The 27,613-nt window shown below is 41.5% G+C and overlaps 1 protein-coding gene and 1 long non-coding RNA gene across 8 annotated transcripts in view; one reads left to right on the plus strand and one right to left on the minus strand.

The window, feature by feature from the left end:
* Positions 1 to 27,613, plus strand: part of Ih (hyperpolarization activated cyclic nucleotide gated potassium channel Ih) — a 225,566-nt gene that overhangs the window by 42,418 nt on the left and 155,535 nt on the right. For 5 of the 7 annotated variants that reach the window (XM_076788621.1, XM_076788615.1, XM_076788616.1 and 2 more), the window contains exon 2: positions 9,070 to 9,153. The exons of 1 other annotated variant lie outside the window; for it this stretch is intronic. In XM_076788621.1, the coding sequence (XP_076644736.1) occupies positions 9,070 to 9,153 (84 nt within the window). Of the gene's footprint in view, positions 1 to 9,069; positions 9,154 to 21,418; positions 22,160 to 27,613 lie in introns of those variants that run through there. One more of the 7 variants, XM_076788617.1, reaches the window with a different exon arrangement.
* Positions 13,482 to 16,364, minus strand: LOC143354666 (uncharacterized). The gene is made up of 3 exons (XR_013082360.1): positions 16,060 to 16,364; positions 14,946 to 15,090; positions 13,482 to 13,900 (listed from the first exon to the last, which is right to left on the minus strand). It is a non-coding gene; the product is annotated as an uncharacterized LOC143354666 (long non-coding RNA).

Raw genomic sequence — 27,613 nt, forward strand, 5'->3', positions numbered from 1 at the left:
CTTCTTGTTCTTCTTCTTCTTCTTCTTCTTCTTCTACTACTAGTTTTTCTTTTTTAATATGGCCGCGGCGAGCCACTCGTCGTTCTTGTACGATCAACTGAAAGGGAAGCGGCAGGGGGTGGCTCAATACGTTGCGGAAGGTCAAGCGTCCTCCGAGCCAGACAATGAAACACTTCTGGACGTGTACAATGTGTGTCCAGTTTCAGTGTGTACGCTCGATTATTTCTCGGCTTATGCAGGAAATTCCTGGCCTAGGAATTCTGTCGAATCTAACGGGTGGTGAGGCATTTTGGTTCGGGGTGCAACGGGTGAGAGGTGAGGGAAGATTTTTCTGATGGATTTCTGATCCAACGGCCTGGGGGAAGATCCGTTGATGTAGTACTCCTAACAAGTAGTTTTGAGGATAGTTCGAAAAATCTGAATGTGTCTGCATGGAACAATTATATAATATAAAGTATATTAGATTTTTGTATTACAATATTTCGATATTTTTATATTGCTATATTTTCAAATACATTTTCATACATAATACTTCTGCATTTTTACTCTTCTATATTCCTGCATATTTATTACAATACGTCTGTATTACTATAAATTTCCATATATTTATATTTTTAGATTTCTAGATTTCTATATTACCAAATTTCCTTACTTAATATTTTTGTATTGTTATATTTCTCTAAACTGCAATACTTCCGTATTTCTATATTACCAGATAATTAATATTTATATATCATTTTAATTCTTTGAATTACAATACTTCTATACTCGGAAAATTTTTTTATAAAAACCGTGATTGATGTGTCGTTAAATGCATTTTTATATTTTCAAATTGCTAAACGTATTTCCATATTCAATATTCCTGTATTTCTCAATATATTTCCATATTCAAAATTTGTAAATTCCTAATTATATTTCTATACTCCATCTTTTTATTCCCATACTAAATATGTATATATTATTATATTTTTGTGTTTCTATATTTCCATATTCCCATACAAATATTTACAAATGCCGTGTGTGATACTATGGAATGTATTTCTTTACTCTTATATTTCTAAATATAAATATTTCCATACTCAATATTTCTATATTTTTATATATTCCCATTTATCTGTATTGCTATAATTCTGCATTTTCTATATTTTTAAATTTGTATACCTCTATACACAATTTTTCTATATTACTCAATTTTCACATTTGTACATATTTCCCATGTTTTTAAATCCATAGCTCTATACACAATTTTTCTATAATACTCAATTTTTACATTTGTACATATTTCCTATGTTTTTAAATCCATATCTCTATACACAATTTTTCTATATTACTCAATTTTTACATTTGTACATATTTCCCGTTTTTAAATCCATAGCTCTGTACACAATTTTTCTATATTACTCAATTTTAATATTTGTACATATTTTCTATATTTTTAAATCCATGCCTCCAAATACAATTTTTCTATATTACTAAATTTTTACATTAGTGCATATTTTCATTAGAAATTACGTAGAAAATAATCGGCACGTGTATGTTGACAGTTCATAAGATAAGTTTTATTCACAAAATGTAACAATCTCGTTCGGACCTCGATTATCACGTCCCTGTATTTGTACACATTTTCCTATTGCTATATTTCTGCATAATATTTCAATAAGAATAGTTATGTACATGCGCGTGTTATGGCCAAAGCCCGCGGCTCGTGTTTTCTCGTCTCTGGCGTGACATAAAGTAAATGAGGTAGACCGTTTAAACGATTAACGAGACTTTATTCAGAGACACAGAGGAGCACGTCCGCAACGTTCATTATAACGGCGCATTCATGCCACTATCGTACTTATTAACACTTTATTTGACGGTATTGGAGCACCCCGAGTTTCCGATCTTGATAGTTCACAGAATACGCATCATTCAGCTTCGCCGCTGTCTCTCTATTTATGCGGGGAACACCGTTCCCGATATTGTTTTGTTTTACACGGAACAGAATCCCGCAAATATATGCATTTGTCAGACACACAATGATAAACAGGACACGGTCTATAAGTTTGAAAATCAACACGACGTGTACACGATACTCGCTACACAATGCAGGCACACTACCGCTTGAAAAAATTTGTCTGCTCGCACGCTTGTCACTTGAATAAACGTCCGAGAATTCGCGTTTCCACTAACAATTATTTCATCAATTTTTTTCTCTACTATTTATCATTTATTCCGTTAAATCTTAAATATCCACCGACATTCTCAAGCAAATATTTTCTGAACTGTTTTCCACCGCTTCCTTTTCAATTATTAAGCTTTCATTCGTTCAATCGTCCGAATAATAATTTCTCTGCAAAAGAAAAATTGCAAGAAGCAGGAGCCAAATAAAATGATCACTATTCTTTAATCATTCCTACAAAATAGTGCAATAAATAATATAATACTATGATATATAACGTTCAAAAACGTCCTAAAAACGCACCCCTTCGTCCCCGTCATCTCGACTTTGGGAAAATGGCTGCCAAGTTCTTCTGCTTTGACGTGTTTAGCTGAACTCTTTCAGCGAAGTTTCGCATAAACATCGCGGAACAAGATGTGCATATTAATTTTTGCAAGGAGCAGAATTTCATAAGCAACCCTTTAGGAAGTCGCGTTATTTTCGACACAGTGGTTACTCGAAGGACGACCAGGGTATGTTACGCGTCGGGGTAGAAGCGTGCACGTATCGCAGGGTGTACAACAACCAGCATAGCTTCATATCGACCGCCCCGTGGCATCATGGGCCCGAAACGTCGCGGTGTCTTGCCGGAGGAATGTTTTCTGCCCCCGTTCGGGGATCGCGACGCGAGCCACCCCCAGCTGCCAACGAAAATAGAGTTCGCCGGACAAGTTTCGAGAGTACATTCGAAATTGCGGTTGGATACGAGAGTCTGGTGATTTATTTTCCGGCGGAGACGAGATGCTTTCCAACGCGAATTTTTGTTATCCCACCGAGGAGGGTATCGGGAGACAGCTATGGGGACGAATGTTGCGTTATCACCGGTCGCTTTCAGCCAGTCCCGTTTCTTATCAATCTTTCGTGGCCACCAAGCATCGACAACTTTATTCCGATTTTTCTACGCTGAAAAATGTTCCGAGATGGAACGATTGTTGTATAATATAATGTTGCACGGTGTAAACAGCAGAAATTCGAGAAGCCTAGTATGTAAAAGGTCGATGGAATAACGGGGAACGAGAGACAGATATCCGGAACAATTGTCGCGCGCGGTAAAAATGTGCACAAATCATTGTTCTCGGAGATAAGCTCCTTAAAAGAGAAAAAGGAAACCGGCCTCGCGAGTCCGCTTTCTGGGTCAAAAAGCGCTTTGCGCGGAACTAGACGTTTTGGTGCATCCTGTTATAATTTTCAGTCTCTGATAAGCTTAAAACAGCGGCGCGCGACGTTGCTGTATGCAAACGTAACTTTTCCCCGTGCGACGGTTCCGCCGTTTTGTATTCATTAAATATGCACACACCTCCAACAGGACTTCCAGCTTCAAAAGACTTTCAAAGACACTGGATTCTTCTAAACTATTTTATATAATAGAAGATTAGCAGATATACTGCTAGATTCTGCTAAGAAAAATTTGTTCTTAACTCTTCCAAAATTAAACGTTAACTATGGATCAGTTAATCCTACATCCAGCATGTATTAAAAAACTGGTGATAGTGCACTTATTATCGAATTAATTTCGAGAAAGGTCTGGTCAGAAAGGTGTGTTTCATTTTCCACAGCCAAAGTTCGCAACCGAAAAATCGAAAAAAATTCCCGTATATGTGGTTCGATATGTTAAATTACTGAAATTTTTTAAAAAATTTTTACGTGCGATTAGATGCCGAAAATGGGGAAAAATTGGTTTTTCGTTTTTTCCCCGTAACTACCCCCACAGATGAGGTATAGGGCTGAAACTTGACAGAAAGGGTTCTTTCTTGGTAAGCCATCGATCGAGCCATTTCCGGAAAAAATTCTGACCCCCCTAACCAACTATGCCCTTTCCGGCAGGTATAAAAAATATTTTCTATTTGTTAAGTACGCAGCAATGTCTACTATTACGGTGCACTACTTTTCTAGAAATATTGCCCCGTTCCCAGCGTGTTACACGAGTCCTTCCCTTAAACCCAATCACTCTGACAGCTCGGCTAAAGTAATTGCGAGAAGTACGTAAAAACATGGTACATTTGAGAAAATTGTTGCCGGGGGTTACTTATTGGTGCACCTAATACGTACTTCGGCGGTCCTCGAGGTTATTGCGTTTTCTCTGCTCGCTTTACGCAGCAGACGATTCATTTTCCCGATGTCTCCATCCCCGGGGTTACTTCTTTGCCACGAGGCAAATCTCTGCACGACGGCTAATGAATTATTTAAGGATCCACAATCTCTCCCTTGTGAAACACACTCCTCGTACATACGCGTCTCCAGACAATTTATGCTTGGTTCGTCGGCCGTGTCGACGAGGATTCCCGGTTCCTCAGGAATTTTCGGGGGAATCAAAGGTTCCTTTTCTCATATTTGCCCGGGTCGAACGATATGAAATGCATAGAGAGCGCTGCCGTTATCCGCGGCAGATCGAAAAATCGATGATTCTACGCCACGAAAAAGAAACAGATATGTATGAAGATAAATATCTCTTCCAGCTTCCCTCCCAAAGTCAAAACTGACCGGACATCGTAATACTGCGAGCTGTTTCATAAGCAAATCCGAGCTGGGTCACGTCTGACCCGCGACGCGATCTTTCAAATTTATTAACGATGCCTCCGAGGTTCCGGTGGACGCCATTTTTCAACCAAGAATTTCCCAACCTAGACGGCTTTCCATGGAAATTCGAATTTTGAATCTGAAACAATGTAATCTGTTTATTTATCAATGCAAAAAAGTTGACATTTCACAACTATCTATTTCATATAAAGTGTTTCTGTACGTAAAAGTCGGTTTCTAAACACGTTTCACCTAAACCTAACCTAAAATCAATTACGTCCTTCGTTTAGCTATATGTACAATTTTTAGAATACTGAATACATTTTTAACTCATTCGTGTGCAGAAGGAGAAACATGAAATCATTCCGCTAACTTTTCAATATTATTTTTTACTAGCATTTTTAAAGAAACTACTTTGAACCGATCTACTTGACACTAAGATGGGGTTTCCAAGAGCGTTCAAGTATCATTATTTAAATTAAACAGCAGGGACTCGCTGTTTGTGAGTGCACGAGTGTTAATAAATGTTTGATTACTCGTAAATACCGTTGTGTCAATAACTGTGCTTTATCGTTGCGGCGTGCGCGCCGGCGGAGCCACAACAATACCGTATTGTTACTATTCCCTGGCTTGGAAGAAAAAAAGAAACCTATGAACTTGCACGTCACAAAAGGACTCCATCGGTGCATTTTCACCTAAAACTGTTGTAAATTGATGGCTGCCTACTCCGCGGATGGTTGAAAATGGGCGGAACGAGCTTTGGGAACACTTTGCTTCCGCTCGCCTTTCAATTTGAACAAAGTTTCTTTTCGGGTTTCTTTCAGTTTTTGCTCTTTGAAACGGATTACAATGAGCATTGTGGAACCGGTAAAGGAATCAATAACTTCGGGGGGATCGAATGATGTGTCCTCAGGAAATTGTGGTTTCCGGCGAACGAAGTTCTGCGACCTTTTGCGACTCGCTTTTTGGCAGTCTATGCCGTATAATACGGCCACCCGAAGTTCCTTTATTGCGCCGTGAAGGGAAATCTCTCGACGAATTATGCGTTCGTCGATAAGTGTCAACTATTTCGGAGGGAGCTGCAAGAACTGTACCGTTAGTTCGTAGAAAAAATTAACCCTCGGACGGCGGACCTTCGAAATTAATATTTTTTACGACCACTCACAGCTCTGTTTATCAACTTTTTCGAACGCATTTTTAAAGATCATTTTCGCAGATTTATTCACCGGAAATTGAGCAATCAAATGACGATTTTAATGCTCTGGGTCAAAGTGGACCCGGGCTCCGCCGTCGAAGGGTTAGCAAACTACAGGTAGTGGTATATTAATATTCTATAGTCAATAGTACTGCATAATATTAGATTAGTTGACATTAAATAGTTGGTTTCCTTAGTGTTAAATTAAATTTTATTGGACATTAAATTCAATTTTAATGGTCAAATTATGACATCATCAATTTACCATTATAAGGTACATAAAATTATTATTAAAAATCAAATATTCGGAGCACAATTGTATTTTTCTAATTAAAGGAGTACCCATTTAATTAAAGGAGTGTCCATTTTTGTGACTGAATTGTATAAAAATTTGAATCACGTATCCTGCGATGTTCACGCAGAACGAACGTCTATAGACACTTTTGTAGGTCAGATTTAAACAATTTTAAAGAGGCGAGACTTTGATCTCGAGTCGCGTGGCGGCGCAAAAGTTATTCTCAAACGTCGAATAAAAAAAGCAGGAGCGAGGAACGTAGGGTTACGGTTTTATGAATGAAGCAAACGAGAACATCCCTATTGTCCACTTCCGGAATGGAACGGGAAGAAAGTGGCTTCAAGAATTTCCCAAGAATGTCCCCGGCAGATTTCGAATTGTTGATAAAGACTGGTTCAAAAGTTTCTTGCCGAGATACCGACCTTAGGGAGTACTATCCCGGCAGTTGAAAAAGTCGAGTTGCTCTTGGCAACCATTGTAATCTATTCACCATTTAGAAGCGCACCGCGAGCAGCGAGAGTATTCATACAGGTTGTATTGTAATTGGGTAAAGCCATTAGTGGGACAATACTAATCTAATTTAAAAATCTTTTCTGTTATTTTTCTAGTTAACAATATTTCCACTGTAATTCTATAAATACGAATATGGACTAATTTTTTTTTTTGTATGTAGAATCAGCTCCATTTATTTATTGAATAACTTCCGTTTAATGAATCTTCGAAGTCTCAAACAATTTTTATTTGAAATTTTCAAGTCTTTTGGCGTCTTTGGCAGAAGTAGTGTAAAATTCTGTACCGAATGCGATCAGAACTGGGTATGACCTTGAATGACCTTGTACGGCACACGCTTTCACGAAGGTGACTTTCCAAATAAAAATAGTGCTAACCGAAACGTTATTTGCAAGAATACCGTCGGCTAGTAATAGCGTGAAACCAATTCCTTTCGACATGAAGGGTTAAATGGTTGACTATTGCAGTAATTACCCCACAACAGTCGAAACCAGTGGAGTCAGTAGCGGGGAACAAACGCACAAATGATCCCACAAACTGAACCGTTTGTACGTAGCACAGTCTCTCGGTTTGGCGTGCAAAGTCAATAACTGTCGCGGCCGTGCCTGTGACGTGCCGAGCACGTTGATGTTTTGTTTATCCGTGCTGCCTCGAATCGCTAAGCGGCGTCGCATAGTTCGCCGCGTTTATGGTAGAACTGGTTAACGAAGTGCGGATAAGGTGAGAAGGTCAATGTCGTCCAGGTAGAAGCTGGCTAATTCGCAAATTCCCTCAAACCCGAGAATCGCTGGTGAACAAAATCCTAACCGTGTGTGTGTGTGTGGGTGGGTGTGGGTGTGTGGGTGTATGTGGGTGTAAGTGGATATGCAATAAAGTTAGCCGGTCGCTTGGTTGCGAGGCGTCGAAGTTTACCAAGGCTGGCAGTCGTGTATCGACTGGGCCATTTACGAGCACGTAATGCCTCTGTCTGCCTCGCGCTCGATATAGCTCGCACGCCTAATCACTGCATTATGGGATTGTAATCGGGACCAGGTGATATGAAATTTTTAATAACATTCCCGGGCCGAGAACACCGTTCGCTGGCACCGAACCTGGTCGCGAACGGTGTTTCGCGGATGCGCCGCACAGTGGTGCCAAATGGCCAAAAAACGGCAAAAGATCTGTGAAAACGAAACTATCCAACGAATTTGTTTGAAAATTTGTGGACAGACTGTCACAGGTACAACGCTTATTTGGCAAACAAAAATTTTTGTAAAAAGTTGTTAACATTAAGTAACATGGGCTAATCGAAAATCTCTGTTTTCTGCCCACTTTTTATTTATGGAAGCATACAACAAATCCTTTAATTGATTTTGGTCTGGAACCAATCGTTTTGCCAAGGTGTAATATTGATCTAACTTTGTGCAAAAAATCGTGAGACCCTTCAAGACCCTTTCGTCACAATTTAAGTTTAAATATCAACTTTCAGAATTTCCAAGAGGGAATTTCCAAGTGTTTAGTGACTTATTAAATACAAACAAATTGAATAATGTAAAAAATATTTGCAATAACGATACAGCAATTTTTAGTGGCGTCTTACAGTCGCCATGCGAGTGCTAAGGGTTAATATGGAACTGCGTTTAAATAATGTTTAAAGTGAAAATCACACCCAAAATGCGCCATTCTAGTGGATGTTTTTCAATTCAGTTAATAAGTTATACATGCAACGGAGAACCTAGTTACTCCGCGCGGTTGGACGAACTTTCGACTTACGAATCGTGTTGGTAGAAGTTGGAAATCACGTTTAAGTTTCCAGAGTACAAAGAAAATAGATTTCCCAGATCTGTCGCACCGGTAGTCACTCGTAATGATGCGCATTCTAGGTCTCTTGTTCACTTTCATCGTTTTTTGAACGTATCTCCGTAGTAATAGTGCAACATTATACCATCCCGTTCGAGAGAGGGGCACTGTTTTGTTTTAACTGTTCTATTATCCGACGATACGTCCCCGATTAATTCGAATAACCAGTGGACAAACATTTTTAATAATCCTGTCCGACGGTGACGCTGTCTGGGACATAGTTTTCGGCGATTATGTCGCAGAATCGCAATAAAACTCCGAGCAACTTTGAAAAAGACATAAAGCAAGCTGGCCGAAAATTCCAGGTGTCCGCAGTTTGAACTTTTCAGCGGCAGCAAAATTTCCCGGGCGAAAGAAAACTGCCACTGCAGGCGAAACCGGTGTCCGGCTGGGAAAAATTGCGAAACACAAGCTTCTCGTGCACGCCGCGCCGCGCCGGGGCTGTTAGTTCGGATTTTGTCGAACGTGACGAATTAATTCTGACCATTTTTCTTTTCCCTTTTGATGCAGTTGCCATGGAATTGAGAACCGTCATGCCGCGAAACACGAAAAGCGTCCGTCACAGAAGCTCGAAACCTCCTGGCCATTTTCTTTGTAAGTCCAACAAAATTACTTTTCTTCCAGCTTACTTAACCGTGGGCACGGTTGCGTGTTCCCAGCGGTTTTCAATGGTTCCTATTGTCACTAGGACCCGTGTCCCTAGACTCCAGCAGGAGCCCCCGCCCCCGCCCCCTCCCTCGGACGGGTCACGGGGTCTCCCGGAGACTACGTCCTAGTAACGATACCAATTATTGGAAGCCGCTGTGTTCCTGCGCTTGAAAAATGTAATTACTTGCTTAACCGGCGCTCTCGCCGGCTCCGGCCAGTTTGACAAGCTTGCCCGGCCCTGTTCGAACGTTTAATAAATACGCGAAACATTTTGATGCATGCCGGGACTCCCGGAGTTTCATTAACGGCGCTCGGACGAGCTTACCTCGGCAATAATGCCGAACTCTCTTATGATGGTTAGCGGCGGCGATGCCAAATTACAGTTTTTTATGCGTACAGCTTTCGAGCGAAATTGAAGGATCGCGAAATTGCGGAGGAAAAATTGCCAACAAGCTGCCATAATCTCGCGCGAGAATAAATCGTACTACAATCTAGCTGGGCTCGTTTCAACTCTCTCATGCTCGACCATTTTCGCATTGACAGTGCTCAAACGACCATTTACAGCGCTGCTTGTTTTTGTCAATCCCAATTTTTCGAAGGAACTTTCGATAGACACGTGAAATCACGATTTTTAGGTTCTGGGTCAGAATTGACCCGAGATCCGCCGTTCTCGGGGTTAAGTCGGTTGTTTTCGCATTCCAGGGTTTGCTTCTTTGAGAAAATGCGATTTTATATAATTCAGCAGGCGGGAAAGTGAAGATACGACTTTTCGATAATTTTGTAAATTTAAACGTTTTTTACGGACATTACATAATTTTTTTCTGGGACGAAATTGTTATAATTATGAAGATACCCTGTGGAGATGTTGCACGGTTAGACCTTTGTTGTTTAGTTTATGTGTATAGTGCGTGTTTAGTATATTCAGTGTGTGTTTAGTTTGTGTCTAGGTCTAGGTTAATTTAATTCAATTAATTTTATGCAAGCGGTAATAAGGCAAGAAAAACGCTAATAAAAAATCAACAAACTAATCGTATCAAGTTTTTACACGTCTTTGTAAACGGGAAATTTCATTTGTAAAAATCGGGAAAAAATATCCAATTTCTGTAGAGACAATTTATGAAAATTTGTAAAACAGTATCTCCAGTTTTCCACCTTCTGCATGGCGGAAAATGATCTTTGAAAAGCTCGAATTCGGAATTCTAAAGGTTGAAGCTTCACATTTCAAAATGAGCCCAGACGATTTGTTCTATTATTCTTTTTCACGAAATGATAACAGTTTAAATATCGACAATTTTCCATTGACCTTTGTTTCATTTATTTGTTAACCTAAAATAATTGTTATTCAGTTGCATTGCATAAAATTCGCGAAGATCATGAACTTTGCTCGCTGCTTGAAAAATAGCTTCCATATAAAAATCTAAATTGTTGAATAACTTACAAAATTTATGTTGGAGGTTTTTATGGAATGATGATAATTGGTTTCGTACTTGAAACTAGCAACAAACCATTCACTGACGATCGAACATTTCAAAGAATTATATTACGAAGAATAAACTATGAAATGAGAGTGTTAATTTTTAGTGAACTAAATCACCGAATTGTATTGTGTTTCACAAAGACATATATCGCAAACTACATGATAGTTTGCGGTGTCGAGGTGAAATATCGTGGAACAGATAAGTTCCTCGTAAACTTGATCAAGCACAAACTGGTAATTAAACAATTTATTACGTTCGCGAAATTTGATTTACTTATCGAGCAGTTTGAACTGTTATAAATGCTTCTGTGGGTCACCGGTGGCCAACGAAATAGGACGTGGCATAGTTTTCAGGCCAAGTAGTTCACCGTGACTGTGAAATTACATTCACTTATCGTCAGAATGTTGTAAACTTTTCTGTATGTTATCGGTGACCCATGCACTACAATGCATGCGATCATATTTTTGTTTAAATAGTTCGTTTACAGTTAGGAGATTTCGTTCAGTTAGAAACCGAACAAAATGGCGCCTCGGAATTTTACGGGAGGTCATACCACTTTTAGAAATGCTGTCAGTTTCCTTGGAAAAAAATTCTTTGTGCATTACATTTTACAAATACATTTCGAAAATTGAAAGTATACAGCCATTAAATTACCACAAACAGTAACATTCAATTTCTCTTTATCTCTTATCGGACACAATGCACAGTTCAACAAATACAATTATAAAGTCTTGATATGATTTAAACGGAGCTACACGATCTTAGTCAGTTCGCCTACCCCCTCCACGGTCACAAGAACACAGTAGTCCTACACGATATATGTCACAGCGCGGACCCGAAGATTGGGATTAGATCAAGGCTTTACTGTCCAACTGAAAATATGTAGTCATTAAATTTCCAAAAGCAATGATGATTCAGCTGTGTTCCACTTTTCCATCGGATATAATTACTGTCTAATAAAAAATGCATCAAAGAGCCCAAAGTAATCCTTCAAAGTACGAGTTCCAATTAAAATGCAAACAAGATTTGATGAAATCTTTTATTTGCTACAAGCAAATATCAATATCGGTCGTTGCGTCGCATTTGAAATGAGCGAATAAAATAACATTAACTCAATAAATTCCCAAAGACGGGAAATGGATAAATTCCAGTTCATGATTATCAGACGATATACGAGCATGTTCCGCTACTACAATTTAATAAATAATTATCTGTTCGGATCGTTATAACGCATAACGATTGTTTTGTTCACAGTTTAATTAATATTTAGAAATGATTCATTAACGAATCGTTACGCTCGATAAAGATCGGATCAACCTAATCAATTAAAGTTAATCGTATAATACCTTGGATCTATGATTTGAGAAAGAAAACAAAAGCTATTTATGATCTTCTGCGTTTATGGTATACGTCGATATAGAATACACGAGCTGTGATAAAAAAAAATACCTGGCACCTGGAGACAACTAACACAACAATTTATTAATAACATATTCTTCTACATCAAAGTGGGCGTCTTCGAAGTAGTCTTTTCTAACAGCCACGTGTCGTTGGCAATGGCTCTCTTTATAGGGTCAGGGACCCAATTACTGTGGGGGTACTAATTTTTTAATTTTCTCTGTTATTGATTTTTTGTGGCATTCGTGACACATACCAATTTAGTAGCTTTACATTTTCTAATACGTATTCTATTATTAATGTACCAAGTGTTAATGAAGCGTTTAATACGTTAAATGGTCCCAGTGGAACTGTGTTGAAATCAAGACAAATTAACGAAACTTGATAATTGGTCTGCGATCATTGCTGCAAATATCCATTTTCCTAACTGAAGTTACATCGATTATTGTCAAGAAGATATTTCTCGAATTAGCGACGCAGTGAGTTAATATTAGCATGGTTGGTTTATTTATTTCTGTTAAATTATACCCAGGATTTCCCGTTTACACAGACCATTTATAGCCACATTAAAATATACAAACTGAAATTACATAATATTGATTTACAATTATTTTTAGAATCGGTGGACATTGAATATTCATTTCTCGCCAGACTGATACATTCAACAATATTAATATTAACTCTTTGCCATCTAATAACGAGTCAGACTTCTTTTCCTTCCTTTTTTTTCAAATCTTCTAAACTGTAGACATACGATAAACATAGATTTTCTTATTGTACTAGGCAATTATTAAGAGCAAAGACGTTTGACTGTATCTGCGAAGAAAATCATTTTTAAACTAACGTTACAAAAAGCTGTGAATATTTCGAAAAATGGGAACGAGGGGTTGAATACTCTTCGCAGATCGCCTGCTAATTATCTTTCCCGAATGAAAAATCGAATGAACAAGCGGGGGTATCGTTGACACATATATTCAAGTGGTCCTACAACAAAAACAAACTGAACCGCGTTCTTCAACTTTGTCGTGAAAATCGCAAGACCAACCAATACCAATGTTCCCATGAAACATTGCATCGGTGAACGTGAAAAAAAAATTACCGTGCGAACAGCGTAATATTCTCCACGGGTCATGTGCTAATTATCTTCCCGGGCGAATAGAACATCGAATCAACAATCGAGGATGCCATTGACACATATGTTCGATGGGTCCTGTAAAATGAAACGCATTCGTCAACTGACTCGCTCCGAATAAATTCTATAACAAAATTGCAAATCGCTGTTCGGGAAACGTTAAGAAAAATTGGGAAAGCAAGGGTCGTGTGCTAATTACTAATGAGAGAAATTCGATGAAAAATTTCGGCGAATCGTATGCTCGAGAGATTAATGTCACAAGTGACGGATCTAAATTCTGCGTGGAGGATTTCAATGGGGTGGAACAGGAAATTTCGATCGGGGAATTTTGTCAACCCGACGGGGTTGCTTTGGTCGCCATTTTTACGTTCAATATTTCCCCGCGACTAGATGTCACCCGTTACTCGTCGGCCCTCGCCCTCAACGACTTGTGCTATCCACCGTGCGATAGCGCCACTGGCATGTTTCCAATTTCCAAAGGCAGCAAAGCTCTTTGTTCAATCCTCTCTCTTTCTCTCTCTCTCTCTCTCTCTCTCTCTCTCTCTCTCTCTCTCTCGTACCCCGTCGTTCGTCCCGTCGGTGGTTTCTTGCTCCGGTTTTCGCCTCGCTAAATTTATTCGTCGTCGCTCGGTGCCGACCTTTTCCACCGTCCAGCAACGTCCCGGAGTATGATACACGGGCCACCCTGTAGATTGATGGAAAGTAAAAGTACCCTAATGGGGTCAGCCCGCGTCGCGCCCCAACCCCTTCACCATGAGAAACGCGAATCGGTAACGCGGGGGTGGTTACGTAACTACGGCGAGGAATTTCGGGAACGCTGGCCTGCCGAATTCGGAATCCTACTCTCGGTTGTTCAATGGTTTTTTTGTCAGATGTACAATGTAATAACAGTTATTAGCTGAGGATTTGTTGCAGCGAATTTTGTGATGTACGGCAGTTTTAATAGTGGAGGAACAAATCGTTCTGGGATGTATGATCGAATTTTTCTCGTAAATGCATGAAATTCGCAGTCTAATAATTGAACTTAATTTTGAGTTTCCATTAAAATCGTAATTTGAATATTTCATAAATATTTTTGCATAGCGTGTACACCAGTCTGAAATTGGTTTCAGTAAAATGCAGAACATATGCAAAACGTACTTTTCCGTCGCTGGTAAAATTCGTTCGATTGACCGTCCATGAGGTGATGGAACTCTCACTATGATTTTTATCGCCGGAGCTGCGATTTTCGAGGGTATGCAGCACTGCAAGTAATATACTTTTTTTACGAACAGGAGGCGTTACTGACACGATCGTTAATGTTCCCCGCGTCCGGTTGAATTAAAGTTTGAAAAATTCACTTGACAATAACGTTACGATCTAGCAATCGAAAGATTAGATTTTTTCTTTTATTATTTATACAAGTGGAAATCGCAATACTTCCTACAGTCTATGCGATAAAAAAGCCTCATTTCTCAATTATATTTGTGGTAATAGAAATGCGTAAATTAATTTAAAGCAATCTTTCGAAATGATGAAATTATGCGGTGAAAATATTTAAATTAATTGAATGGGAAAGTTGCAGAAAAGTTTTATCTTTGATTCGTGTATCAACTTTGATCCAATTTAATTAATAAAGTCCAAGCGCAGTAGAGAGTAAGGCTAAACAGAGTATAAGGATGGAATGGTGACCTAAGAGTAGGGAAATTCTAAAAATAAAATTATGCACTAGTTCCCGTATAATCTTTTACCTAATGGATTATCCGTGAAGCTTGATTTCTTTCACAAACTTCTGTATAGCGCACCATCGCATGAATGAATACTTTCCTGCATCAATACTTCATCGTTGTGTCATCACAATGACGTCCCTACTGTGCATCCAGCTCAGATATACGCCTAGACGTTATGCAAAGAAACGAGTGTCGCTTACGAAATCGATGACATAACAAAAGATTCCAAATGGAAATCGTGCATTTAGAAAATGAGAAGTAATGAAGTTTACCGAACAATGCACTGGACAAATGGCCTCGTGTATAAACTGTTTTCCTTGTTCTTCGAAAATTTTTTGTCGCATCGATATGAATCATGCTCGAATGCCTTAGAATTCCGTGAGATGCACGGAAAGTTAAAAATTATTAAAAATTCATCCTTTTTTGAATTAAATCATTATTATTATAGTATTTTCTTTTTGTCTAATTCCAAGCACACGAAGTCAATTATAATTTCTGCATTCCCCAATTCTTATTTTACACAAAAAATTATTAGAGAATTATTATACACGATAAAAATTATCCAGAAAATTAGTCGGAAGGAAAAATCAAATTGATTTTATATTTTTTCCGTGCTAGAATACTTTTGCATATTTTGATGCATTATTACCGAGCTATATTTCGATTTCTCAAATTCGAAAATCTCCGTCCTGTAAACCTCGAGTGCATTCGAGCGATCGATTCACTACGAAATATTTTATTTTCTATTTCACAGAAAACTCAATTTTTTTTTTTAAATTTTCCAATTTTCCGAAATACCGTACCTCGGTAGAATGGAAAGGATTTTAGAATGAAATCGTCCTGGTCGAACGATACTATACAATACTGTGCTAGTGTGAAATGGTTTTCGAATCTCCAATAAATTATATTCCCTATGACGCAAACGATTTTGATACTGTCACCGCTGACTTAATTGTCCCGCGGCTCCCTTAACCGAGCAAAACCTCAAGGATGCGTTCGCCGGATAAATTTTGATAGTCCTCGGGTTATCGTGGGCGCGCTTGACCTTAGCACTGATTGGTCGATACCTTAAAATAGCCCCGGCAAGGATCTGATAACAGGGCTTATTTATAAATCTGACTCAACATTTTCGTACCCGTGCACCACGCGCCCAGCCACGCTGTTATTCGTTTATCTTCGCCGCCATTGCCTGATGATCCCCGCGTCATTGAGACATCACCGGCACTTATAATCCTCCATTTAATCAATCAACCCTCCTTTAATCGGCCGAAGAACGAAGATCAAGCCTCAGGACTTCCGAAAGTGTCTATTTTCTATTTCCAGACAACAAAAAATTCTCACATTGTAAATATATAATTTAAAATTGTATACTAAAATAAAAATAAAACTTTTACTTTGCGCAGAGCCAACCTTTTCTGCAAAATAATTTAGTAAATTATCTACAAAGACGTATCTACTCACAGCGACTAAAATGGCGGAACGTTTTAAATAGTAAACAAAAATAAAAATTGTGAGGAACGTACAAATTGAATTTAGGAGCACGTCTTTGCAGTGTTAATAAACAAACGCAAATTTTTAGAACTCGTCAACCCGGGAGGACTTGTTAGATAGCTTTTTCTGCAAGTTTTGTTTGAAATTGTCGCCGCACCGTCCGATGTCGAGGATCGATAATTTCGATCGATCGTCCGCCTCGGAAATCTCGGCCGTCCTTGGTTGAATTGTTGTGCGGCGATGAATGGTTCCTCGCGAGGATCGTGAGGCGGCCCGACGAATCTATAATTGGAGCAAGAAAGTCGATGGTTCTCTTGTTGTCTTTACGCCTCCATTGTTATTTAAGTCAATGGAGTGGAGAGGCTCTCGGCGGTAGACAAAGAAAGTTCCGTCTACGCAGCCGGCTGGCATCGAGGGTATTTGTCCGCAAATATTTCTTTATTTAATGCCCACTCTCAATCGTCGTGTTTCCTGCTCACTACGTGTCTTATTCAGAAATAAGATTGACGTATGCTGCCGTCCGTAATTGTCAGCCCAGTCGCTGAGTTTGTAGAAAACATGATAAAGTTAAATAATTTTATTGGTTATCTGCAGACTGCGGATTTTCTCCTTTTATGACGCAAATGAAATTTTAAAAGAGGAAGTAAATTACATAAGTTCCACAACTGCAATACACTATGATCAACTCGTCAAGGTCATTAAAGAAAGAAAGATAATTCTATTTATCTCCAGCTTTTTACAACTGACGCAAACTACTTTTGTTTCACATAAATGTTAGCAGTTCAGTTTTCTGAATCTTGTGCTATAAGCAGCACCCTACTAACTGAAGAAAATGTTAACCCGCAATAATGACAATTCTTTTGCTGCAGCATCGGTTAAACTTTGCCTCGGGAAACCAGAAATTTTTAATTTTTCTTCATGTAATCCTGTAGATTTTGGCGAGAAAATGCCGAAGATCCAAGGTTGAACCTTAGGAGATCGTTACCACAAAAGTTATGCGCGTTTAAAATTGAGCGATTTTGACAGGTAAGGGCGCCGTCATGTTGGTATGTATTCGGCATCGCGAGTCGACTAACGAGCGGAGCCGCTAGGTGGCAGCACATGCATGGTGATGACGATAACGTAGATTTGTAAGCTTACCTGTCAAAAACGGTGAAAATCGGACATCTTTGCACACGCATAGCTGTTGAGCTACTGATCTCCTAGGATTAAAACTTGGATTTTCGGCGTTTTCTCGCCAAAATCTATAGGATTACATTTAAAATGGTTAAAAATTTCTGGTTTCCTGAAGCAAAGTTTAGCCTTTTCGTTACCTAGAATAAATCAGAAAATATATTCTCTGCAGCTAACAGTCTACCACAGTTGACCCTTTCATTCTGTTATATTCAACGATACTGTGGTCAAATTGTAACTTAATTTATTAACAGGAGCAAGCTCGCAATGTCTATGACAAAATCTTCTGTATCTATGAATGAAACGTTTTACGAAATCTTCATCAACATCAGTTCAAATTGAACTACCTTGGGCTACTGTGTTACATGACATTGTTACGTTTTTGTTTACAGAGTGTGCACAGCAATGCGATTGAAAATTATATCGAACATTATTCCGCGACAAAACTTCCTCGGTTTTGCTCGTCTGAGTGAACGCTGCAAGATATAGTCAGCCAGGTGCACGTGCACCCGGTGAACTTTCAGAATCGATTACCCCGAGAATAAAGCTTCGTACAAGTCTTTTCAATAGTGTTTTCCATTTTTCGGCCATGCGACGTATTACCATCCGCAAACATCGTTAAGAAAACAAGTTTGCGAGATCTCCTGTAGATTTAACTAGATTTCAAAATTCGAAAGTGTCCGAGACGGGAAAATTCGATAGAGTCGAATTCGTGTTCGGTTTATAAATGCACGTCGACCCAGAAGTATGTCCGCTTCCGATTTTTCAATCTACACCACTTCCGAAAGTTGAAGAAGTAGAATCAGGTGCAAGGTGACGGCTGTAGGTCATGAAGTATAGTGCATGGCGCAAAGTACATAACACAATGACAGGATCCGTGGTTACATAAATTTCATAATCGTTATTAGACTGTGGATTTGATGAAAAATTTCAAAGAATTTCAAACTACTTTTGTACCATTTTGGACTTGTTAAAATGGTTACAGAAAAGTGTCTATAAAGCTCCTGTGCCTTCCAGTTAGTGCAAACAATTTTTATTTTGCATAAAACTCCGCAGTCTGATCATTGGATGATCAAACAGTCAAGCAATAAAATTGTTAACAGAGTGCGAATAATCATACTAATCCTTTGGACTTTCCTTAGTTCGGGAAGAGGGGTATTGAGAGGCTGTTATGTATCTTAGTTACCCATGAAAATTTTCAGTTTTCCTTAACCGAACGAAGAAAATGTGTGAAGCTCGAACAGTCGCCCACCTCGACCAAAGTCCCGTTAACCTAACAAAGACATTATGGAGCGCCCATCGCCCGCCATGGTCCGTGGCCGCCTCTCGCGATGTCACCGATCCGTGCCAAAAAATGGCCATTCCTCTCGGCGACTTACCTCGGTAATTGCATTCTGCAATCCGTGTACTGCCCTATCAATTAATCATCGTGGATCCGTCGGCGGGCAGCGACGAGACCTCATTAGCGGGATCTCGATCGAGGACCTCGACCTTCCGTTCTCCGGTCTCCGCCATGTTTCCGCGCTGTGGCTAGGCGGGCGGCAGTCGCCGTGGAGGGGGGTCGTCTGGCCGAAAAGGGAACACGGGTAAAGGCGAATTTACAATTCTCCAGTTCGGACGTATCGTCCACAATGATCGCGCAATACGAGAACCGGAGTATTCGTCAATAATTCACTTCACCATCAATAATTAACAAAACGAAAGAGTCATTTTCACCAGGTTCGTTTCCCTAATTTTGGCTAAAAATCATACTAAGACACTTTTGTAATTAATAATATTCCATCTGTATTCCGAACATCGCTCTCAATTCTGGGCGTGTACAGTAAAAGTTGAATGGACAGCCCTCGGAAACTAGTAATTTCTGAAAATTGGCCCAAACGATGGGCCACGGGCTGTACGTCCAAAGGGAAAAGTCTAAATTCGCCTTAAAGAAGGAAGGCACGCGTACCAACCATCGGAAGATGAAGAGAGAAAGAGAGATGTTCAGCGAGAGGGGAGAGGGGAGAAAGAGAGAGAGCGAGTGAGCGAAGCGGAGGGTCGAACAGCGACGGATAGATGGAGTCGTTGCGCAGTCGCGGGTCCGCTCGATGTCGCGAGTAGTCACCGAGGAGGGTGACGGGTTCTCGCCGCGTGTACACGTATATATGAGGCGGGAGGAGCGGCTCCTCCAGGCTCCAGGATCGTGTTAATTGGTGACGGGTACAGGGTGAGCCGGAAGTGGTGAGGAGGCAGTGGTCAATTAGAACTTGTTCGTAATCACCGGTTGATCGGCCTCGAGACACGACGAGGGGGTGGCGCGCGGACTAGGGGGTCTACCTAGCGCATCCGTCTCGGTCGCCTAACCTAGCGGATCGTCCCCTTGGGATTTGCTCCGGGCGTCGGATGGCAGGAGGACAGCCGTCGTCTGGTGGAGGTTATCGGGGGCCAGCCTAGAGGAACCATGAGATGGCCGTGTCGTCTAGCCGGAGGGACGTCTCGTAGCCCGGACCCCGAAGAGCAGGCAGGTTCTCGTGACAGGTTCCGCGCATCGATCGCCTGGAAACCGTGCGATCGTCCTAGCCGCCGCTTCCGGGGGAGCCGCGCGGCCCCCTAAAACCGTTCCCGATCGATCCCGGAATATGACCTTCGAGTCACGTGTGCCGCGAACCGACACGCAAGTCACAGACACACGAGCGCTGGCCCGAAGTGCTGCCGCGAGACGGACTGGACATCGATCACGGTGGATCGCGAGCGCCGCGGGCGAACTTTTCAAAGCGCGGAGGATTCGCCTTCCGGTTTCCGCTGGTGAACGCGACACTGCCAGAGCAACGGGGATCGATACGCTCGGGGGAACAGAGACGATGTAACATGGCAGCACCTCCTCGTTGATCAATCCTCTCGCCTAGTGGTGGCACCTTTTTATACGAACGCCTCTCTTTCTCTCCTTTAGAACGGTCACTCTCGACGAGCACCCGACGAGCACCTGTCTCGTACCGTGTCACGTGGTGGATCGAGTGATACAGGGATCCAGAGACTAGGTGGTTCATCGATCCAGTGTTCTTCGCGATGGCCTCTCTGGCCGACGGCCGGACTGTGAATTACGATTTCTTTTGACTAGTGTTCCGATCAGGCTGGAACCCGACAATGAGACCAGTGTCCCAGCGGTTACGTCACTGAGCCGTGCCCCCGAGGGAGCTTATCGGTTGACCTTATTGGCACGGGCCGATGGCAATTCCGGTGAAGACTGGCGCCTGCCGTTCACCAGCGAGCCGTGATCGCCAGTCGAGGAACAGCTGACTCCCGTCAGGCGGGGACAATGGCGATCGTTCATAGTCCAGCCCCGGGACAGTCGACGTCGCTGAGCTAACACCGTGCCAACGCTCCGCGCGCGTCCAGAGAAGCGTCTTCGGGCGATCCTCTCTCTCTCTCCTCCATCCGCTCAACAATCCGTCTACAGAGAAAATATCAGTCAATACGTCCGAGGTTGATGTACGTCAGGAGTTGATCAATCGAGGGGAGCTTGTCCTTATGTTTTCCACGAGACGGTTGTTATCAGGCTTTTCTATTCCGTAGCTGTTAGAGTCCCCGGCGCGCGTGACCCGAGAGAGGATTCGAGGCCGGTCCCGTCATGCAACTTTGGTCGTCGGGCGGCTCGAATCATCCTGGTGACGGGGGTACGCGGGAAATCGGTTAATTGTTTATGGTGACACCTGCCCTGGCGAACGGTGGCGAGCCGCTCACCGCTCACCGCTCACCGCTCACCGCGCACGCCCGGTGCCTTGACTACCGAGACGCCTATACCTTGGCATACCGACGTCGCGGGAGGGTGCGGGGGCGTAAACGCACATATCAAAGTTTTGCGGCGGGCTCGGAATAGAATGACCGTTGGAAAAAATTCTGTGTCACTCGCGGCCGATCGGTGGGACGGTTAGAGTGCGCCGGGTGAACGTTCGGGACCCGAATCTCGGGACAAAGACGTTTATCGAACAACTTGATCATCCGGATATACATCGAAGAAGAAGAAGAAGAAGAAGAAGAAGAAGAGGAAGAGGAAGAAGAAGAAGAGGAGGAGGAAGAATCGTTTCGATTTAATTGATAGTTTATCGTTGGCTGTGCTGTTACATTTTGTCAGAGCTTAAGTAGCCTAGGTGTCCTTCGAGCCGGAGGAAGAAATATTTTTGCTACGTCCTTTCTAGTTCGAGGTACTCGCGCGATCAAAACGGCCGAGAACTGTTGTTCGACTCGGATCTCGCCGCCCCGTCCATTCAAGAGCCGCGGGTTCTGGTTCGCTCGCGTGGTTTTGCTCAACATGTCGTTCCGGCATATCCTGCGGAAGTGCATCGATAAAACGCGACAGATTATCGGGCACGCGCTCAAGAGATGAGGAGCTAGTCGCTAGTTAGAGGTGCCCAACCGAGAATGACGAGGACCAGCACCAGCACCAGCTGATCGCCAGGACACTTCCACGTGGGGGATAGATAAGAGACGACGACGAACATGACGAAGTACGGACTGGCCAGGCTAGCTCTGTGGCGGCCACGAAGACCGGTCACCACCCAGCCGACCAACCACCAAGAGAACAACCCTCTGATGTACGCCGCAAGCAGTTTGTTGTATGTTGTTAGACTGAGATAGAGAGAAAGAGAGCGAGAGAGAAAGAGAGAAAGAGCGAGAGAAAGAGAGAGAGAGAGAGAGAAAGATAAGGAGAGCACAACTGTTGTCGCTGACGCTGACCGCTGACGCTGATGCCGATGCTGGCTTCTCCCCGTCGCTAATCGCCGTGTGCTTTTGATGTTCACCGACAAATATGCCGTTGTACTGTTGTTGGTTTTTGCCGAATAAAGCCATCGATGTCCCGGTTTTTTTTTCGTTGTCGCTTGAATTCCCGCTTGCACTCGCGAGGCACCGCTGAATACCAGACTACAACCAGGGGAAATGAGAATCAACCGGTGTTAATTGTCCAGGACAATTGGACCGGCCGGCTCGATTGATGGCCGAGCCCCCTTTTTTTAATTTCATCGCGACTCGACGACGACCGACCTCATTGATTGGAACCTCGCTGATTGACAGGGAATCGAATAGTCATTTTTCGAGAGAGGCTCCCGACATATTGCCCCCAGCGAATACCCGGAGCATGGGCACACCTTTGTGCCCGTTGGAAGTATGCTATTGCGGGCAACAATGATCTTTTGGCTTTAAACACTAAATTTATTGAGATTGTCCGTGATTTTCCATATAGTGAATGCTTGGACAAGGAAATTTATTCCACTATTTTCCGTAAATGAATTTTTATAATTTTCGATAATCGTGAAATATGAAACCGGTCATTTGACCGTGGTAGGTTTAGTGTTAATGAATCCAATAATCATGGAATTATATAAATATAAAAGGGGAAGGACTAGGTGTTTGCTCCTTTAATAAATTGTGTAAGATCTGTTCGCATTGCAGAAAATATAATTCAGAACTGTGTCGTGTGAAACCTTGGCCAGTTGTTTCAGGCTGTTTTACGTATTCCTCCGAGCAGTATAGCTTACAATGTCACGTCAATGTTTAGGAAACATGCTGTACATTTGTTTTACCTTACAGTAATTGCGTGCTGACTTATTCAATTGATTCCAATCGAAACGCTGTACGTACCGCGATTTCCATTAATAGTTCGCTGAATTGTTAATAACAAATTCTAGTTAAACCCGTCTTTAGCGTTCCAGCTCTGCACTGTCTATAAATCCAGTGTACATACAATGTTGAGCACATCTTGCTAAAGTATCGACGAAACTTCGTACGAAAGTTTTTCAGTGAGCGGCACATGGTTTCGATCCTAACGAATGCAAATGATTATAAGACGGACATTGTATCAACCATAATCACTAGATAGGCTGGGTCCATCGAAATGCTAGCTTATTATTTTCAAATATTTATTTCTATTTTCTGGTTGTTTAAAGTTGATACGGGGGACCCAGAGTTTGTAACACTGGGTCAAAGTAGACCCACAGCCCGCTACCAGGGGGTTAGTGAATCTCTCCTGGGAGAAATAGAAATTTCGAGCAGAAATTAGTTGTGCCTCTAAATTTCCTGTGAAATATCGTGAAAGGTAGTTTTAGAAGATGGCTCCGAAAAATGATTTCTCGATTCCCCGAGGAGGTTCCAACCGAGATCTATGCTCGGAACAGTGATTCAGCCGTGTCTCCAGGATCCCAGAAATCCCTGTCCCCCCAACGCGCGCGTGTACACCGTGCTCAAGTGGTCCTTGCGCAAGGATCGGTTGACTGCCAGGTGGGAGGGCGCTTTGTTTGTCGCTTTGTGTGTCTGCAGCAGGAAGCTGTTTCCGCGATGGGCACGCTAACGAAATCACGCATGTAGATCATACTTCTATACGTTTATCACCGAGAAAGAAACAGTATTCCCCCCTCCCTCCGAGAAACACGCTGACTGTAAAAAAGAAAACAACAAAAACCACCCCTAACCCTCACCGACCACCCCCTGGCATTTGACGCATGGAGGAAATGTCGCGAGGGGGTTACACAGGAGAAATGGCCGTATCTGTGTGTGCGTGTGTGTGTTTGTAAAAAAAGAACACGCACGAACAACGCGGCGGATTGCCGACGCGTTCTATAAGGGACCGTTTCGAAAATAAAGTCGCGCAATTTGTCGCGACAACGATTGATGAGGAGGCATTTATTTGGGGGAGTGGGGGTGGGTGGGAGGGAGGGGCGCATGCGATCACGATCGCTGGTACAGTCGAGTCGATTACGTGGCTGACTGACGTTCATTTTCCTGGTCGATGGATAACGCTCCGGCGGAAAATATGATTTGCGAGGCCCCGATCGTTCCTCCTCGAGCAAGGTCTCCGGGGGTGATCGTTGATTCATGGTTTGTTTTACCTCGCCCCGGGTCGATCGCGCGATCTTGTACGACTCGCACACGTGCGGGTGAACAGCATCGATTTCCCCGCGTCTACGGACCTCTGCACGCATTCGAAAAGAACTTGAAGAGACGCTTGGGTAGAAGTTCTGGAGAGATTTTGTGAGCTGCAGGTTCTGCGCCGGGTGCAGAATCAGTTACTGCTTGAAATTTAACCCCTTGCAGGTGAGAACCCCCTCCAGTTCGTTTCTCGATGTCACGAATTTACCTATTTTTCATACGAAACAAGATTAAGGGTTGAAATTTACAATCCCCCCCTTCATGGTATTTATTATTTCAGATTTTGATATTTTATTCGTTTTTTATTGACAGTAAAATTTCTCACTAGGAACTTTCCCATAAGTAAATCGTATTTGTAATTTTCTGCTGAAAGCAAAAGTCATATTCAGCGCATCAAAGCGAATATAATGACGTATAGCTTGTGCAAAAAGCTCGGGGGAGGGGATTCGACAATTTATTGGAAGCTCAACAGCGGCATACGTCGGCAAAATATTTTCATTTAAATATAAATAGACTGGTGCTCGTTTCTATATCAGGCTTTTCAATAATTTTTTGTATCGACGTGGGTGGGATCAGGTCTAATCAATAGTCTTGCATTTCACAAATTCAATTCCCAGGTGTGGCGTTGGAATTGTATCAAAGGTCAGATCCTACATAGACTGCAGATGTGAATTTCCATTTTCATAGGTTAATTAACAGAAACCGAGATCGTTGGAAAATTTCGAATGTACATCGAAGGATCCCTATAGCAGAAAATCCAATAAAAATTCTATTTAAAACCGTTCAGATTTTTGACACGGAACCCTGACGCGTATCCGGTCTGACCCGAACAATACGTTTGCAAATAAATTTTACGCGATCTACATGCATGTATTTTCTTATACATATATTCATAAAGTAACACGATATTTTTAACAATTTTTTACGAATCCTTCATTGCCACAGTTTTCAAGAAAATTATAGTTCTAGTTACTTCACGATTTAAGAGAAACTATAAATTGAACTTGCAGGGTGAAAATAATTATAAATACTTCAACAAGAAATGCGTAGAATAATTATGATATTTCTCTTTCTATCTTGTTGAGGAAGTCACGTGCGTATTCTTGCCAAAATTTCATGGAAATGCTCCCGAAAATTGGTAAGTAGACCAGCAAATATTACGTAAATAAATGTGTGTAAAAGAACATTGAGGTCCGAAACAAAACTTCTAAGAAAAATAAATAATATCGATCACAAACTCGTATAATCTTGGAGTAGGTCCTGACATTTTTAAAAATATACCAGTGAAAGTAAAAAAGAAAAATCAGACGTTAGTGTCCCATTAATTAACTGAAACATTTCTAAAAAAATTCTTTGAACATTTTCCTTGCCCAAATAATTAAATAACGTATTTAACGTTTATTCCACAAAAATTCAGAACGAATAGCCAGCAGTGATGTGTACGCGATTTTCAGTTTTTTGAGAGCAGTTTTTCGAATAAAAATGCGAGGGTGAAAATCTAGATTTTCTTCATTCACCCACACGACCTGATCGAAAGGTGATAGTGCAAATTTTCTGGCTCACCCACTCTCGCTGGTCGCTCGTGCCCTTTTTATTTCATAAATGGAAGTATGATGGGAACCTTGAGCGTTGCTATACCGGTCCAACATGGACTAAATGTAGACTTAGATATCAAGGACGTTCGATGGTCAGTTTACTCGTTTCCGCGTTTTACACCCGCAGCACGCGATATATTTAGGATGAAACATAGAACACGGAAATGTGTGTGGTTCGAGCTGGAAACGATTCTGGAAAAACAATTGCAACAATTATCCAATTTCGCGTTTTTTCTTTTCAATAGTACAGTCGAACATAAGATGGAACACTATGCACTCTATCCTCCTCGCCATTTATCTCTCAATGTTATACAGGGTGACCCAAAACTATTGCACTTTCTTGAGAGAGGTGATTCCTGAGGTGATTTTAAGCAACTTTTTCCTTTGCAAAAATATTCTACGCCGCTTTGTTACGGAGTTATTCGCGAAAAACGCAGACCAATCAGAGCGCGGCAAGAGCAGACGGACTCCGGCGTGAAGGCGGGTCTCGCTGAGCGCGGCGTTGCCATTGGCCGAGACGGGATCCGTCCGCTGTAGCCGTGCTCCGATTGGTCCGTGTTTTTCGTTAATAACTCCTGAACGAAGCCGCGGAGAACATTTTCGTAAAGGAAAAAGTTACTTCAAATGACCCTGGGAATCACCTCTTTGAAGGAAGTACATTTTTGGGACACCCCGTAGAATGGATTTCTGAAGTCGTCCAGGTGAATACCACAATATTTTGAAAAGTATTTTTGGAAACAGTGTACGTATAGTGTTTCGCAGCTTGTACAGAATTTCATTGGGTGTCCGACACCCCTGGCTGATCCGGAAAAGTACACAGACGACGATGAAAATGTTTATCGAGCCGATTTACACGCTCCACCTTTCGCATTTGCCCCTGTCCGTCTCGTAAACGGCTTTTGTATCCCACGAGCTCGGTCCTCTCAGCTTTTTCTCGATTGTTTATTAACCGTTCGTGGCAACGTAAATAGACGTTTAGGAAGACGCTAAAAATAAATGGGCGATTCGGGGGCGCGTAAAAAGGTAAGGGCGAATAAACCGGGATTCACACGTATCAGAAAATTATCTTCCGAGCATCTCCTTGCTATTCTCTATATGTCACTTTTATGCCAATTGTTTGTTTGGCGAATTTGCTGCGTTACGAAACTCGGGTGCAAAGTCAACAGTTTCTGTGGGCCATAATAGCTATTGGAATTCTCATTAATTAATAGAACATTAATTACTGCGCAATTAGTGCGAGGGAATTTAATAACATTATTAATATCTAGAATAGCTATAATTTTACCCACCATTCGTAACTTTTGATAAATGATACTTCGAATTAGCAGTGCAATGAGCTAAGATTCATATTAAATCAATAATGATGTTATTGAAAAATAAATTTTGTAAAATATATATCACAAGCTATGCTTTCTTTACTAATTTAACATAAAATTTCTACACACTGAGTAAATTTTATAAAAATTATATTACACTAGAAGCTATGTTTTTTTTCAAGAGAAGCATGATAAACCATGTCACAGAGTCTGC

This window comes from Halictus rubicundus, chromosome 5 (genome assembly GCF_050948215.1).
Source record: "Halictus rubicundus isolate RS-2024b chromosome 5, iyHalRubi1_principal, whole genome shotgun sequence".
In the NCBI taxonomy this organism is placed as follows: domain Eukaryota; kingdom Metazoa; phylum Arthropoda; class Insecta; order Hymenoptera; family Halictidae; genus Halictus; species Halictus rubicundus.